The sequence below is a fragment of the Phalaenopsis equestris genome, unplaced genomic scaffold (assembly GCF_001263595.1).
Source record: "Phalaenopsis equestris unplaced genomic scaffold, ASM126359v1 Scaffold000088, whole genome shotgun sequence".
NCBI lineage: Eukaryota > Viridiplantae > Streptophyta > Magnoliopsida > Asparagales > Orchidaceae > Phalaenopsis > Phalaenopsis equestris.
In genome coordinates this window covers 1418446-1436929 of record NW_018164530.1, presented here as the reverse complement: position 1 = coordinate 1436929, position 18484 = coordinate 1418446, and the positions used below count along the sequence as shown (strand labels likewise).

Genomic DNA, 18484 nt, shown 5'->3' with positions numbered 1-18484 from the left:
GTGGCCTAACACCGAATATATACTGCAAAGCGGAAGAGAGGGAGGAGGAGAGGGGATAAAACAAATTAATTAACAAATTGAAGAAAGGAAAGATGGTAAATGCAATCCCAGACTACGATTATAACCGCACAACTGAGGGTATGGCTGCTGTTCACGACTTCACCATTTCCAAAATGGGCATATCCGGAAACTTGGCTCCCAACAATTGTTATCAACTTTTCAAAATGAAAAACACTTAGAAAATGCTCTCAAACACACCGAAAGGGGGTATCGGTTAGTGCCTTGTTAATAGATTTATTGTCCGAATTTATTGAATCCAACCAAACATAAGAAAGTTTAACTTCCATGAATTTATGAAATTTCGTGTTTAAAGTTCAAATTTTACATTCAATTCAAGTTAAATTTGAATTTAATGAATTAAAAAATAAATAAATTTAATAAATCTGTATTCAACTGCTCCCAAATCGGACTTAAAGCCCGGCCAAACGATACCGTCCGTTGCTGTAGCCGTTGCTGTAGCAAAGTTTTCTCCGGAACGGGGCAGTGGCTACACGATCAGCCACCGCCACACAACGGTGGCCTGTGGGCTCATCTGGCTGTGGTACTCATCCTTTATCCAATCTGAGCCAGGCCTCCGGTCCTACATATCAACAGAGAGCTCCCTCATCACCACCACAATTGCTCCCCAAAATCTAGGGTTCCTCATCCCTCATACTCCCATCTTCCTTCCAGGTTCAGAAGCCGAGATTTCCGCATATTGATACTGCTTCCGCTATGGCTGCTGTTGTGTTGGAATCGCTCTCAGTTCCACGCGCTCGTCCTGGCGCTGTGGTAGCGTCTACTTCCCGCGCGGTGGCTACTTCTGTTCCAGGATGCCTCACGCATGGTCTCATTTCGGAGTTCAAGGGTCTGAGAGTGGCATGCCGTTCTTCGAGGGTCTCGTTTGTGGTGCAACTGACGAGTGGTAGGGTTTCTCGCCGTAGAGCTGTGGTTTGCGAGGCTCAGAACACGGCTTTGGACGGTAGGTTCTTCCGTTCTTTTTGTTTGATAAGCTTTTGATCTTTTATTCGGGTAAGATTGCGATATTATTGTGCTGGAGCTGAATTAATTTGGGGATTGTATTCGACTCTTCTATATATCAGTATCCCTTATATAGTAGATTCTATCTATTTGTTTTGTAATGAAGAAATTATAGAGATAATTATATAAACCCTTACAATCACGTTTTGATGGTGGCATCAATTATGCGGAGCATTTAACGATTGCATGCTCTAGATTCCTACTCTGCGCTCATCTGTAACTTTGGTTTCATTTTCACGACATTTCTTTTGGCGCTGCATATTTTTTACGTATTTAATGAAATTTTGCTTTCCTAAGTTTATTATCTAAATAAGTTTTGTTGTCTGCTCAAACACTTCATGCTGGCGTTAATCTTTCTAATTGTTATTAACATTTTTTTTTCAAGATTTGAATCCCAGACCCCCTTTTGGAGATGAAGGACAAGTACTAAACTGATTTTTTGACACTGTTTATGTGACTTATATATTGAGGTTTTTTAATAAACTCAACTTATTATTGACAATGTTTATTGTGACTTAAAGCGGGGTTGCAACAAGTGATAGAGTAATTAATTCTTTACCTTCTTTAGTTTTCATAAGAAAATATAGAAAAAAATCTGTAAAAACAAAAACGACAACAAGAAGCCTTTGTCCCACTAATTGGGGTTGGCTACATGAATTCTTTTTCTCCATTTGGTTCTATTGAGTGTGATTTTTACATTCAATTCTAATAAAATAAGATTATTTTTATACAACTTGCCCAAATCTTTTTAGGTCTATCTCTACTTTTTTAACACAAGTCAAATTTAAAACATCTACTCTCCTAACAAGGTCATCAAATGGTCTATATTTGATGTGACCAAACCAACTAAGGCGACTCTCTCTAATCCTGTCAGTCTCTAGAGCTACTCCAACCCTTTCACGGATATATTAGTTTCGCATTTTGTCTCTAAGTGTAAATCCACTCTTCCACCCGAGCATTCTCATCTTAGCAACAATTAACTTATTTTTATGCCTCTCTTTTATAGGTTAATATTTTGCACCATAAAGCATTGCAGGTCCTCTCACCACCATCTTATAAAATTTTCTTTTAAGTTTAAGTAGTACTTTTCTATCACATGATATGCCTGCTGCATTCATCCACTTCAACCATCCAACTTAAATTCTACTAATAACATCCCTAACTATTTCACCATCATTTGGAACAACAGACCTAAGATGTCTAAAATGTTCATTTATTTTAATGAGTGGATCACCAATTGTTACAAGCCTGCCACTAGATCTACTACTACTAAAATTACATTCGATGTATTCAGTTTTATATCTACTCAAGCAAAAACCTTTAGATTCTAAAGTTGACCTCCATAAATCAAGTTTTTTCTAAACTTACTTTCTCTAATCTTATCCAAAAGAAGGATATCATCAGTGAAAAACATAAACCAATGTTCATCCTCCTGTAAATGTCCAATAGGAACATCCATGACTAAATCAAAAATATATTGGCTTGAAGCCGAACCCTGATGCAATCTAACTAAAATTGGAACATACTTAGTAAATCTTCATTGTGTTCAAACACAAGTAAAATCTTTAGTATACATATCTTAATTAGTTGAATATAAGCAATGTCAACTCTTTTCATTTATAGAACTCTCCAAATTACTTATCTTGGAACTTTATCATAAGCTTTTTTTTAATCAACAAAAATCATATGTAAATTCTCCTTACTCTCTCTTAATCAACAAGAATCATATGTAGATTCTTTTTACTCTCTTTGTACTTCTTCATCCCCCAATAAATGTATAGCTTCCCTTAGTAGACTTGCTCGACATGAATACATTTTGATTTAAACTTTTTTTTGTATCACGTCATAACCAATGTTCAATTATTCTCTCCCATAACTTTAAAAATCTATTTAAGAAAAAGTAAATCATAGAGAAATTGTTTTACTAGATATTTTAAATATATAAACAATACAAATGATCAGTTATGAACAATTACATAACACACTGATGAAAGTTTCAATGATTTTTTTTTGTTTTTTTTTTTGTTGGAAATTAACTTCACTCAATTCTATCAAACAGTTTAGCTTCGGTAAAAAATATACTTTGATTTTATAGAAACTCAACTGTCCAGATAAATTATTTTGAATTACTGTTAAAGAGCAAACAAACAATGTAAATTTGGAAGATACTAGACGGATGTGAAGGAAAAAAGACACTGCTAGAAAAGGAATTGGTGAAGCTCGAGTCTTTGATGGCAAAATTGTTTAAAGAAACAACTGATGATTATTTTTCTTCCTAGTATTTTTCTATTTAAGATGAGTGGAGAATCAAACCGACACATATATACACTACTTCGAGTTTTAGATGAATTAAATTGAAGAAGATATGGCCTCAATTTTTTAATGATATATTTAATTGTCGATCATGTTTGATGAGCTAAATGAATATTTATGAAAGGTGACTATGTGAAAGAAAAAGAACTAGCAGTTTACTTACCTATGACGCTTTACCTGGGCAACATCATCAATGTTTTTATTCTTTATATGAAAGGGAACTGGGTGAACTGGCTGCATTGTAGTATGCGAAATGAAATGGGAGAAGTTAAAAGTTTGTTAACTACATTGATCTTGAAGAGTAAAAGAAACAATAAATTCTAATGGGTTAGTTTCTTGAGCACTCAAAGTAACTTGGTAGCTGGGGGGACCCTGGACCAATTTAGTTAGTGTTAAGGGAGGGTCTGTCAGCTCTCTTTAGGCCTAGGGTTGCCGCCTAATTGGAGTGGGGCCCACTTTTAATAATAGTAGGTCTATTTAAGAGTTTATTTGACGTTTAGTGGTTGAGGTTATAGTATTCCACTTTGAGGTCTCGAGTTCAAATCACACATATTGCCCTTTGGCAACCCCCTGTTCGTTATAATTTTAGATTTTGCATTCAGTAATAATATTTTTTTTCCTTTGAGTGCTCTTTTAATTTTTGTATCATTTGGTATCAGAGCTACCCTAACACTAGTTTCATTCTAGGGTGACTTAAATCCACCAAATATTGACCTAACATTAATCCCTTTTGTTGATTTTAAAAGCAACAATCATAAGTTTTATCCGACACCCTAAATCAGCCTCAAACACCCTCAATCACCTCCCAAATCTAAACTACAGTTATGCCACCGAGGAGACAAGTGTCGGAAGCTGATCAGGAACTTACCATAAAGTTGAAGAAGAGTGTCTCTTTGTTGTGGGAGAATCATAAGAGAGTGAAATAGGGAGAAGATAGGAATAATATCACGCCTAGGGAGAAGGTGAAGGAGATACTAAGAAAGTATCTAATCCCACACTACCCCAGGACATGTTCTTGATGGTACATCACTTACATCAGGAGTTTTCATTAGAGGAGTTCACAACGGAGTTTGAGTAGCTCTTGTTGAAATGTGAGTTGAGGCAGCCAGAAGAGAACACCGTAGTCAGGTCTTTGGGAGACCTGAAGTCACCCATCAACTATGTCGTTCAGTTGCAACCTTATTGGTCATTGAGTGATGTTCAACTCTTATGTGATTCCTTGTATTATTGAGATTCAATACCTTAATCAAGTGAGAGATCTGATGAGTTCAAGCATAAGTTTTCTCAATATACAAGTGATTTACTTTTTTTGTTGATAAATTATTCACTTTTTCAACTTTCTTGGTCTTTATTTTTTATTTTTTGTATGCTGTTTTTGGTTTGGCATTGTGATTAATTTTATCCATGTTTGACAGTCTTGTTTTCAACAAATACTTTGCAAAGCATTTGTGTGACTTTTTTTATTTTGAATTTCTAGAAAAAGGCAATTGAATTTCTTTTGAATTGAGTTTCAGAATGTTTCGATTGTCATCAGGTAAAGAATATTTGTTAAAGGTTAGGAGTTCATGGCATATGAATTTTGTGTGGTTGTTGCATGGTTTTGTAGTATTTATAACAGATCAATATTACAAACCCTAAAACTCATATTTGATGCATGATGACTCAACATTAGGGCTTTCGTAAGGTTTGATATTTGTTATGCATTGATGCATTGGAACTTGAGCATTTATCTTTTACAATATATTAATCAATCCAAGTACTTGTTATCCTTAAATCAAAACATTGAATTATAATCTTTAAGCCCAAGTGATAATGAAATGATCCCACAATTTTGAGAATTTCAACAATACTTTGGAAGTAAAGTAAATCTGGTTAGCAAATGAATTAATTTTTCACAAAATCAGATTTCTTATATATCACTTTTTGACCAAAGCATGAACACCAAATAGCCAATAACAAATTATATAAAAAAATATAATGGATGACATTACCAAAGTAAACATTATGTTATGATGGTACAATGAGATCATTTCCATTAAATATCTGTTTTTCTTCATATGATAAATTCAAATGAATTATATATCCAATTTGCCCTCACAAGGCTGGCATTGCAAAAAAAATTATTCTGGCCAAAAGTTCTCAAATTCCATGCTTTAATTCTATTTATAAACATGTAGTTCCTGAAAATTCTAGCCTTCCAAATCTGAATTGGTTTAAGTGGCAGATTTATGGTATGCCTTTTGGCTGATTGAACCAGCTAAAGCTGTGGGAATTGCCAATTCTTTTGAAAAGAAGTTTATGCTTGTGAAACCACAAACCCTACAAACCTATAGGATGACTCTGCATGCAGACAACTTCAAGACCATTAGACACCTCGTTCACACTTAGATGAAACTAATCTATACACCGCGTTGACACAAATAGATGAAACTAGTCTATGTAAAAACAATGCCAGCCCATGAACTGTTGATTTCGTAACAACTCGGTAAATTTTACGTGGTGCTGTCAGATGGCTCTCCCGAACAGAGTACTCATTCCCTTAAAATCAACCAATCATTCTGACTGCAGTAAGCGACTAAGCTCTAAAAATATTTAAGCCCAGTCTCCACTACTTGAATCTTATATCTTTTTCCATCACCAAAGGGAAACAATGCTATTGAAAATATAGCTTGAAATAAGATAATGTAAAGTCTACAATCACTCTACTGCCTAAGCCAATATATCACAAAAACAAATAACCCTATAAGCCGCCGACCTTGGTAATTCCATATCAATCTACCCATATTGAAAAAAAATGAACCTGATGAAATGAATTTTTGTGCTAATTTTAAAAATATTTAAATATATGTTTTGTGCTTCTTGCAAAGTATTATATTACAGCAATTTGATAGCTTTCGTTGAAATCCACGACTGATCATGGACATCAACTCTTCATACAAAATAATCTTAAGAAAAAAGTTGTATAGAATTATTTAGTAGATGATTGATTGTGAACTCAGAAAGAAGAATTGAAAGGATAGTAAATTCAAGGAATTGAGAATAAGCTCATGAAATAATTCAACTATGATATGTAAACATGCTCCTCATAAGAGTGAGAATTTTTATTCTTTGAAGGTATGTAACACATGATTTTTTTTTGGTAAAGGCACCCTCTAATTATGATTTTCAATGATTTTGTATATTAAATGGGATGAAAGATCAGAGCACACTTACATTTGTTTTGTGGCAGTGGATCAACAATTGAGTAAAATTTAGTTTATGTATTGATTGATTTCTAGAATAAATTTTGTAAGGTTGAGCTTGATTGTCATGGTTTAGTATTTAGGTATTGAGCATATTGGCACACAAATTGAGACCAACTTTATGCACTAGTTGATGTGAACCTTATCCCTTTTTTTTTTATAAATAAAGAGCACATGTGAACCTTATCCTTTGTTTGCAATTTTTCTATTACTATTATCGATGATATTTAATATTTACCCATCCGTTGAAGCTAGCTTAGGAATCTTGCTTGCATCACTTATTCTGTGCTCAATGTTTCTTCGTCTTTGTTTGGTTTTTTCGACTCTTTTACCCATGTTAAAGGGCTGGAATTTGAGATAGTATTGGTTGTAGGCCTTGTCGACTCTATCATTCATATAGTTTTGGGTATGAACAGTTTGAGTTATAAGCCATATTTATTTTGCACTATATATGCAGATGATTAGGCCTTGGATAATTATTAGACAATAGGCTGTGTCAACTATACCCTTTGAATATATGGGATCGAGCATTGAATTAGGCCTTATAAGTCTAATAATGGAAAAGCCCACTATTAGATCTTATGATCTTGCTTTATATATGGAGAGTTTTAAGATGTAGTAGTGAAAATTAATTTCCTATTCATAACATGGAATGCAGTTATGTTTTAGATAGTGAATATTAAATTATTTTGGTTTGAGCATGTACAATTCAGTGAAAAAGATGAACTGAATAAAATATTTATATATGATATATGTAAAATAGATTTGAAGGAAAATGGCTAACTAAAGATGCCATGACTCGAAGAAAATAATATTTTTATCTAAGTGAGTTCATTGATTCTAGCAATAGGAAAATGATATTTTGCTTATCCGATAGATTTAGATTATAGAGATTGCAAAATAAAGAAAAGCATTGGCTAATGTTAATTTTAGGAATCTTCAATGAATGGGCTAATAAGACTTGTACATCCATGCATAGCCTTTAACCCTTTAAAGCTCTCCGAATCTTATATCTAGTATAGGATGATTGTTATTTTCTGTGCACAATATATCATACACACCTGTGTTGAATCTTGATGCCATCGCAGTGCCTGATGTGACCAAAGAAACCTGGAAATCACTGATCTTGGAGTCTGATAAACCTGTGATGGTCGAGTTCTGGGCTCCGTGGTGCGGCCCCTGTCGCATGATTCTTCCGGTCATCGCCAAACTATCAAAGACATATGAAGGCAAAATGAAGTGCTTTAAGCTTAATACAGATCAAAGCCCGGAAATCGCCACCCAATACGGCATTCGAAGCATCCCAACGATCATCATATTTAAGAACGGGGAGAAGAAAGATGCTGTCATTGGGGCTGTTCCAGAGAGCGCATTGATTACCTCCATAGAGAAGTTTGTATAGAGGTGAGCAATTCCAATCCTTCCATTATTAGCAGCTCTATTTTTCATTACCTAACGCCTCATGATGATGCAAATATGTTTATACTATTTTTTCCTGTGGATTTTTCTTCTGTCTTTTGTTATATATGAGTAGGTTGTAGATGCTCTTCTTTGCAGCATGCTGCAATCCTGTTATTTTCCGGAAAATCTCCACTATCAATCACCTAAGATTATTAAACTTTTGTTTTCATGAGCATTTTCTTCTATTTCAAAGAGCTGTATGATTTTTAATTATGGGACATTTACATACATACATACCACCGAACTCATATATATTTACATATCTAACACCTAAACTTTGCTTTTTTACATTAACCCAAATCTTTAATATCAAATAATTAGTACCTCCATTTTTAATCTTGAAAATGTTAAATGTACCTTTTCATGCATAGGTAAAGTGTAGAAATTGATTTTAGGGTGTTATGTAAATACATTGGATTGAGTGGTTTTTATGTAAATCTTCCTTATTACATGCGTTTTGCGGCGGCTGTCATGAGAGGCTTGTGCACTTTTATGGGAGTTTGAGATGCTTTTTAAACATTAAAATTAATGTTAATGTTTAATTTAATAAGTTATATTATATATATATTTTTTTAAATATGTTTTAGGAAACTATAGAAATGCTTGTACAAGCCAAGCCAAGCCAAACTCGATCCATCTTTTGTTTGAGTTTTGAGTTTGATTAATTAATTGTGCTTGAGCTAGAGTTTAATTTTAAGGGTCAGTGTCGGTTCATGAGGAACCTTATCGTAATATGAAAGATTATAGTGTGATTCATCATCAATTAAATTTACATGTTTTGAATTATACATTACTAAATTTCCGAACAAGATTGTAATGTACATCTTTATACTGTTACATTTTATTTTGAAAATTTACACAAATGCCACATGAAATTAACTATTTATGAAATTATCATTATTCAAAGAGGAAAAAAGAAAGTATTTTTGCTCTTGTCATGATTAATTTTCAATTAGTGAAGTTAATGGAATTAGTTGGATGTTGATTTTATAATTAGTAAAACTATGGCGTGCGCGGGAATTGTTTTCTTTATTATTATTTGTTGAAGAAAGATTCTCTTGGTTGCTTCAGAAATGTGATAACTGGCAATTAAAATAAAACTGTGAATGGTTGATTTCGGTTAAAATTCTCTCCTTTGTAGTGACATGCAAAAAAAGGTTCTGCTGTCGTGTGCACAGCCATCTTTCGCTCGACTATGGGGTGGTTGTTGCAAATATATCTTTTTGCAATTCTTTCTTAGGAAAAATTATTTTTTCATGCGGTGTCCGATCTCCACCGTCCATCACGGCTTTGTTAGGATTCACTTTTAATTATATTTTTTTTAAAAAGTCCTACGAAAGCGGTGATGGACGGTGGAGATCGGACACCACATGCATCTCTGCATGCGTTGTCCGCACAGAATAATTTTTCCTTTCTTGGGCTTCATTTGCGATTATTTTTTATTTATTTTGTAATAAAAAAGTCAGTAGACACTAGTATTTATTTTGAAAAAAAAAAAGTCAACTTGTATTCTATTTTTTTTAAGTTAAAAAAATATTATATAAATTATCATTAAAAAGGGGAAGCATGCAACAGGATGTGTACGCTATCAGGATGAACAATGTAGGCGATGACTAGTCTCGATTGTGTATGGCAAATATTCATATTACCTAAAAAAAAAATATTGATGGAAATATTTTTGAATTGGAGAGTTGGCAATTAATTAGTTGTGGCGATGGCCGAGATATATAACTCATTCGGTCTCCACCGTCCATCACGGCTTTGTTGGGACCTATTTTTAATGTTTTTTTTTTAAAGTCCTACCGAAGCCGTGATGGACGGTGGAGATCAGACACCGTATGCATCTCTGCATGTGGTGTCTGCACGGAATAATTTTTCCTTAGGCTTCATTTGTGATTATTTTTTATTTATTTTGTAATAAAAAAAAGTCAGTAGACACGAGTATTTATGTTGAAAAAAAAGTCAACTTGTATTCTATTTTTTCTGAAGTTCAAAAAATATTATATAAATTATCATTAAAAAGGGGAAGCATGCAGCCAGATGTGTACGCTATCTAGATGAACAATGTAGGCGATGACTAAGTCTCGATTGTGTATGGCAAATATTCATATTACTCGAAAAAAAAAAAAATTGATGGAAATATTTTTGAATTGGAGAGTTGACAATTAATTAGTTGTGGCGATGGCCGAGATATATAATAATTAATTGGATTATATGCTGACGATTGTACATCTATATTCATCTAAGCGAATGATTGTTGATGAGCTCTATGTCACGTAGTTGAAGGTGATCCTATCCCACTTGTTTTGATATGAGGCATCAAAAGCATTTTGCAGGCAGGCCATTGGCTTCTTACCGTTATTGCCCTTACCCTTCTTCACAGATGGCTTGGGGCCTTTTGGTTATTTCTCCAGTGCTATCTTCATAATCTAGGATTATAAATGAATAGTGCATTTAATAATTTACTTGTTGCTTGACTTGATTAGTGTTTGTTCATGAATGTTTGATAAATTAATCAAATAGATTTAAATAATTTTGTAAATCTTCATTTGTTGAATGAACAAACTTGAATAGCATGATGTTGGATTCATTTATTAAAGCTCATGATCTCAATTAAGGGTCCATATGGCGCCGCGTTTTTCGCACAGCTTGACCCAAAAATGCAAATTCATGCGTCTGGTTCTCGCGTGCGGCAGCGGTTCTTAAAAAATTCATTAAAATGTGGTCGTGGGTTCGACCATGTGGCCCATGTTTCTCCTCTTTTAATCGCGGACATATTTACCTCGCGACTCATCTTCTAACGTTACCTTCATCTCTCTCGGCCCCACTCTCTCCTGCGATTCTTCTGACTAGGTATCTCTCTCCTGTGTATCGGTGGCTCCGGTGGCTAGACATTTTTATGGTTGGCTATTTTCGGGTGCGAGTGGTTATTTCGGTGACCCTTTCATTCTTCTCCCTCTCCTGCACATTTCTTTCGCTCGAATTTTGGTGGTTTTATGCACTATGTGCTCTGTGTGGTGGAGAAAGTCCTTCTGTTTGTTTGGTAGATCACTTTGGTTGGTGGTTATTTCGTTGAGCTGTGCTCTGTTTGGTATATCACTTTGGTTGGTGGTTATTTCGTTGAGCTGTGCATTCTCTCATGCCCTCTCCCTTTTCTTCTTTTCTTCTCTGTTCTTCACATCTTTTCTGTCTTCTCTATGTGGTTGTGCGCCTTATATTGGTTGGTTTCATCTTTTAGCTCGATTTTGGTGGTCTTTGTTTGCTCATTTTTTGTGATTTTCGGTTTGATATGTTATGTTATGTGGTTTTGATGATTCATGTTGCATCCAAATGGGTTTTGGTTTATGCCTTCGATGCAATGTTGGTTTGATTGGTGCTTTGGGAGATCTTTGGATTTTTGGTGCTTTACCTTGTTAGCAATGCTTCGAGCCCCCTGCATGTGGTATGTTCGATTTCTTTAGTGCTTATGCTGTGGGGAATTTGGATATCCTTATGAACATTGATATTTGAGTGGGAAATTTGAAATGTGGTTGGAATTTAGTGTTGGATTTGTTAATAACAATATTTTAGTTCCTTTGTATGTGTTGAGTATGGTCAAAATGAATTTTAAATTTCAGTCGGAATTTTAGCTGGATTTGTATGTTGCTATTTCCAATTTCACTAGAATTTATGTGAGATAACTCGTGTGTGTTGTAGAGGTTGTGATGTGTGGTTTGTGGATGTGTTGGTGTGTGGTTTGGAGTTTGTGGCATAGTATGTGGATGTGTTGGTGTGGTGGTGTTGGGTGGTTGTGTGGTTTGTATGTGGTGGTGTGTGGATATGTTGGTGCGGTTTGGAGGTTGTGGCGTGAATTGTGGATGTGTTGGTGTGTGGTGTGGCGTATGAATGTGTTGGTGTGATGGTGTTGGGTGGTTGTGTGGTGTGGAGGTGGTGGTGTGTGGATGTGTTGGTGTGGTGTGGACGTGGTGGTGTGTGGTGTGGACGTGGTAGTGTGTAGTGTGGAGGTGGTGATGTAGGGTGATTGTGTTATGAGGAGGTGGCAGTGTAGTTTGTGGATATGTTACTGTGTAGTTTGGAGCTTGTGGTGTGGTGTGTGGGTGTGTTGGTGTGGTTGTGTGGTGTGGAGGTGGTGGTGTGTGGATGTGTTGGTGTGGTGTGGAGGTAGTGGTGTGTGGATGTGTTTGTGTGGTGTGGAGGTGCTAGTGTCGTAGAGTTGTTTGATGTGGAGGTGCTGGTGTAGGGTAGTTGTGTAGTGATAAGGTGATGGTGTGGAGGCAGTGGTGTGGTTTGTGTATGCATTGGTGTGTGTGGTTTGTAGATGCATTGGAATGTGGTGTGGAGGTGGTGTGTTGTTGTGGATGTGTTTGTGTGGTGGTGTCAGATGATTGTGTGATGTGGAGATGGTGGTGTGTGGATGTGTTGGGGTGGTGTGGAGGTGGTGGTACAGAAGATTTTTGTGGAGGTGGTGGTGTGGTTTGTGGATGTGTTGATGTGGATGTTTTGGTGTGGTTGTGTGATCCCGACTGTTTATATGCAATAGTATAACAATGTATTTGATTATATTTTTCACTTATCTTTTCTTACTTTGCAACAATACCAAAAAATTGATCCTGAAAAAAATAAAAATTTAACTTTTTAACTTAATATATATTGGGATACTTTGCAAGTATACGTATCATTATCAAGTAATATAAAACTTTTTGATTAAGCCTCGAATACAATATGCGATAATTAAAGTAATAAACTTTCTACTTTAAAAAGACATACTTAAACTATAGTTTTTATCACAGGAATAAAATTTATAGTCTTTTTGGTATTCTTAATGTTTGAAATTAACATAAAAATGTTTGATAATGAAACAAAAACTTATTAAAGATAACTTAAGTTTATGTAAAAGGAAAACATTGAATACGAAATATCTTTCTCCTTATCATGAATCAGTAATAAGTATAGAAATTATGTTGTGCAAGTATTCAAGTATTCAAATTGTGTTGTGCCAAATATGAGCAAAATTATTCTTTACCCTTACTAGAGATGTTATAAAGAACATTGGCTAATTTAAAATTTGAATAATTCTAAAGACCGGTTAGGCAGGAAAGATCCTAGCTCTCACTCTAGAGTTTCCTCGGTTCCCTCCACTTGGGGGCTAATATCTCGTATCAAAATCTAAAAACAATAAATCAAGTTGAGGGCTTTAGCCTATCACTCTAAAGTCATCTAACTCTACACCCTTTATTTCCCTATTTATTTGCACTCAATCATATGAACTACCTTCTCATTCACACAACCTCATGTAATTCTTTCCAATTGTTGACTCAGACAATACCAGTCCGGTTCTTACATGTTCTCACAATAAATTTTAACATCTAGATATGCCAGATTAAGAAGTAAATGAAGTACATGGAATTAAATCATCATGAATTCTTCCAACATTAAAGATTAAGTCATTTTAAAGAGAATGATAAAGAAAACTACTTAGAATCCATGGAGAAAATAAAACCACACTTTAGTTTAAAAGTAGAAATCATTGTCAAACCAACAAGAAGTTTTGATTAAAACCAAAAGTAGTTTAAAATAAAGATAAAACTTATCTCAAATCCTCCACCATACTCTTGAAGTTCATTTGAATCTCCTCTCTTAACAACAATCTTAACTCTCAAATTAAAACTAAAACAAAAGGAAAAATAACTTTTTTGGTGCATGAAATTTTCTCCAAAAGTTTCTCCACGAACTTCTTCAAGAACTTTTCAGAACTCTTTAGGACCCTTCTAAAAGTCTCAACTTCCTTCTTTTATAATTTTCCAAGAGATATCTTGGTATCTCTTCAAAATATGTCCTGATTCGATGTATTTACCAAGGGATGCCTCCTTTCACAAGTCCTTCAATTAAATTTTTGTCCTTGGTGGTTATAACCACTCATTTTAGCCAATAGGTGTCTCAAATGTCCCTTCGAAAAATTCATCAAAATGAATTAATTCGGCCAAATGACGAAAACCATCAAATAACTGCCTCTGGCGCTTAAGTGAGGGGCCTCTGGGGTTTAGGCGTGGCCTTCTCTGTTTCACCGGCGCTTAAGCGCCGGTTCTGGCGCTTAGGCGCCAAAATACTTTTGCACCATTTTTACATTTTTGCTCCAAATTTGACCATTTTTCACTCCTTTTAGCATTTTCACATTTTTACATATACCTGAAAAAAAAACACAAATATCTTCCATTAAAGTACAATATCTCAAAAATAAGTATAAAAATGTTTCTAAAAATACTATATATATTTTTGGTGTATCAAAATACCCTAAATTTAAAATATTACTTGTCCTCAAGTGACACTTCAATCTTTAAAAATCAAATAAGTATAATTATGTATAAGAGTTTGTTTAAGAGTTTCTAAAATTTTGTTCTAGAAATATAGTAGTCTAATTTAGAAAAAATTCTAGTGAATTAAACCAACTTAAAGTTTAGAAACCCTTAAAGTGAAGAAGTATGAAAAATATGAGTTTCTATCTAATTCAGAAATACTTGTAGATTTTCCAAATATAGAACTTAGGCATTTTATTTCTTTCACTTAAAAATTTTTATTAATTACAATTTTACTTACTATATTATATCCTTAAGCTTAATTAAGCTTGAGAGTTTCTCAAGTCTTATATTTTAAAAAGATCAGATGTGGAATCAATTTTTGATTAGACACTAATCATCATGCTTCTCCTCCCATCACTTTCGTTTCTTTTTCTTTTAACACATACTTTTCTTTTCTTTTTCTTTTTATTTTTCTTTCTTTTTCTTTTAGGATATTATTATTTTTTTATTAGGCAAGGATTAATATATCTAGATAGACCTTTAATGATTTTGAATTTCACTTTTCCTTTCCTAAAGCAAAGAGTTGATATTTTTCTTTTATTTAAAAATATAATAATAGCTTATGAAAATTATTTTTAATAAAAGAAATTTAAGTTTCAAATATAAAAGTCTAATATTTCTATATTTTTCAAAAAATACATAATCTCCTACTAAAGATAGTTACACAATATTTATCATTTCTACATTTAAGAACTTTTAGCTTTAAATTTGTTTACGTCACTTATAAAATTTTAACTAAATTTTCTTACTCATTTTCTATAAATCAAAATTTTACTTCCCTAATATAACTTCATATACATGATCATTTTTCTTTTCAAATCAAATTCACTGGTATCTCATTTGAGAATAAATAAAATTCAAGTTTTAAAAATATTTTTCATCCCCTCCCCATTTTAACAAGATTAAACAGTTTAGCAGCAGATATATATAAACGTGAATAAAAATTGAAATAACATGCTTATAGGAATTTTTATACCCTAATTATACAAGTACAAATCTAAAAACATGAGTAAAATTAATTTTTGATCAAATTTCTTACTTTTTAACATATAGAGATTCATTAGACTTCTAAGTAGTAGGTACAGACATAAAAGCAAACAAACACACTAACAAGATAAAAGAAAATACAGGCTAGCAAATTTTTGAAATTAAAGTTTAAAATTAAACCTAGCAAGATTTTCAACTTTCATAAGACATAGAAATAAGTTCATTCTTAACTAACTAAAACACATTACACAACACACAATAACAATTACTATCCTAGAATTTAAAACACAATACTAACAAAACACAAACGTTACAATAACAATTAAACAAAAACTCTAACACATTACATAGTCCAACAAGTACACAAACTCAAATGTATCAAGTTCACACCATAAAGTACATCACATATTACAAACATAAAAAACCTTAGTCCTTCTCCTCATCATCATCATCATTAGTGTCACCGAGTGTCACCGCTATCCTAAAATGTCGCAGGCTCATAATCAGGATATTTTTTATATGAAGGGAATTCTACTCCTTGGTTACCCCCAATCAGGCTCTCCAAAGACGAGTGAAATTTCTCCTCATAATCACTATATCTTCTAACATATCCATCAATATGATCTATAAAATGCTCTAGATTTTGGAACTTATCTGCGGTAAAATTAATATTATCCATCATTCTTATCAATAATTGATCCTGAGTTTCAGTAGACTCTCCTCTAGAAGTAGATGCTCTCGAGGTAGATGGTCTCGATGTAGAAGCAACAGAGGTGGATGTCCCCAGGTGGAGGGAGAAGAGGGAACTTTAGAGTGAGAGCTAGTATCTTTCATGCCTAGTCGGTCTTCAAGACTATTCAAATTATAGAATAGTCAATATTCTTTATAGCATCTCTAGTAAGAGTAAAGACTATTATTGCTACTATTTGGGACAACGCATTTAGAATACTTCCACAACAGAATTTCTCTACTTATTACTCATTCATGAAAAGGAAAAAAATATTTTATTTATATCACCTTCATCTTGCAAGTACTTAGTTAATTTAATTAATTGCTAACTTTATTTTCATTAACTAAAAATTATAAAAGGAATTGAATTTGCATTCTTATTTTAGCATCTTAAGTTTAATTAAGAATATTTTGTTAAGTAGATTTTTGTCATCTAAAATTTCTAAATTCCTAAAAAACATATAGCAATTTTTCCTGTGGGATCGATAATCGGGGCTTAAACAAAAAGTTCTATATTACTTGATAATGATACGTATACTTGCGTAGTATCCCATATTTAAATATTATAATTATATTCTTATTTGTTTCATAATGGAAAACTTACCTAGTTTTTGCTTTGGATCAAGTTTTTGGCTTTGTTGTAAATAATGAATAATTATTAAGGAAATTAAGCTATAATCGCATACATCACATTTTACTTCTATATAGAAAGTCGGGATCAAGTTTTTGGCGCCGCTGACAGGGAAAATATGAAAAATACAGAAAATACGGAAAATAAAAAAAAATTCAAAAGAAGTTTTTAGGAAGCAAAATTTATATTTTTACAAAGTCTTATTTAAACTCTTAAGATTTATGTTAGGAATATTGTAGTGTCGTTTTCATATAAAGTTCTTGTTTGTGTGTTTTTATTTTTATTTTTATTTATTTTATTTTATGTGTTTTATAGTAATGTGTGTGTAGTTCAGGTTCCACGGGACTTGTGTCTTACGATTCTGAATTAGAAAGAACTATTAGAAAAATTAAAAAATTTAGAATTACTGAAAAATTTCAAGAAATTTCAAACCAAAATAATCAAAATTTTGAAGAGTTTAGACCTTTAAGAGGGTAGATAAACTTCATTATAGTATTTAAAAACCCGCTGTAGTGGCTAATTCATTTGAGCTTAAACCTGTTATTATCCAAATGATATCAAATAGTCGGTTTGGGGGAGCACCAATTGAAAATCCAAATTTACATCTTGGCAATTTTCTAGAATTATGTGCTACATTTAAATATTATGATGTATCAGATGATTCTATAAGACTTAGATTTTTTCTTTTATCATTGAGGGATAAGGCTCAGATATGGTTACATTCGTTATCACCTTAATCTATTAGAACTTGGAGTGATTTAGCGCAGAAATTCCTTGCTAAATATTTTTCACCATAAAAAATTGCGAAGGTTAGAAATGATATTACATCCTTTTGTCAGTTTGAAGGGGAATCTATTTATGAAGCATGGGAACGATTTAAAGAACTCCTAAGAAAGTGTCAACACCATGTTATACCAGATTCATTAATAATTCAAACTTTAATAATGAATTAACTGAATCTCTTAGATCTATTATCGATGCCGCTGCTGGTGGTTCATTGATGTCAAAACCATTTCTTGATGTTTATGCTTTAATTGAATAAATGACTACAAATAATTTTTAATGGTCTTCTGAAATGGTAAATCTTAAGAAAATAGCGAATATTCACAAAACTGATGTTTTTGTCATGCTAACAAATCAAGTTACAACAATTTCAAGAAAGTTAGACCAATTTAGAATGAATTTTTCTCAACCAATTTCCATGATTGAAGAGAATTTGCTTGACCAAATGATAGATTCTCAAGCATCATTAGAGACTTTGAATGTCATAAACAATAAGCAGAATAACCCATATTCAAACTATTATAATGCAGGTAGGATGAACCATCCAAACTTTAACTGGAACAATAGTTCGAGTAGAAATAATCAGCAATGGGGGAATAATCAAGTAAACACATTGGGAAACTGGAACAACCAAGGGAATAGTAATTATAGACCAACTTATCCTCCATGATTTAACAGTAATCCATAATTTAAGGATAAGAAGTTGTCTATAGAAGAAGTGATGTTGCAAATGGGAAATCAGTTACAAAGTCAAGGAGCTACAATTAGAAATATTGAGAATCAATTAGGACAAATAAAAAATTCTTAAAGTAATAGATCTCAAGAAATACTTCCTAGTAATACGAAAAAAAATCCAAAAGACAAGAATAAGAGCAAGTAAAAGCCCTTCAACTCAGAAGTGG

The 18484-nt window shown here is 33.2% G+C and overlaps 1 protein-coding gene across 1 annotated transcript; it reads left to right on the top strand.

Annotated features, from left to right (window-relative positions):
- Positions 1 to 494: 494 nt before the first annotated feature.
- LOC110019944 (thioredoxin 1-like) lies at positions 495 to 8265 on the top strand. The gene is made up of 2 exons (XM_020717840.1): positions 495 to 1021; positions 7724 to 8265. The coding sequence occupies exons 1-2, from the start codon at positions 775 to 777 to the stop codon at positions 8035 to 8037; spliced, it is 561 nt and encodes a 186-aa protein (XP_020573499.1). The 5' UTR covers positions 495 to 774; the 3' UTR covers positions 8038 to 8265.
- Positions 8266 to 18484: the final 10219 nt, after the last annotated feature.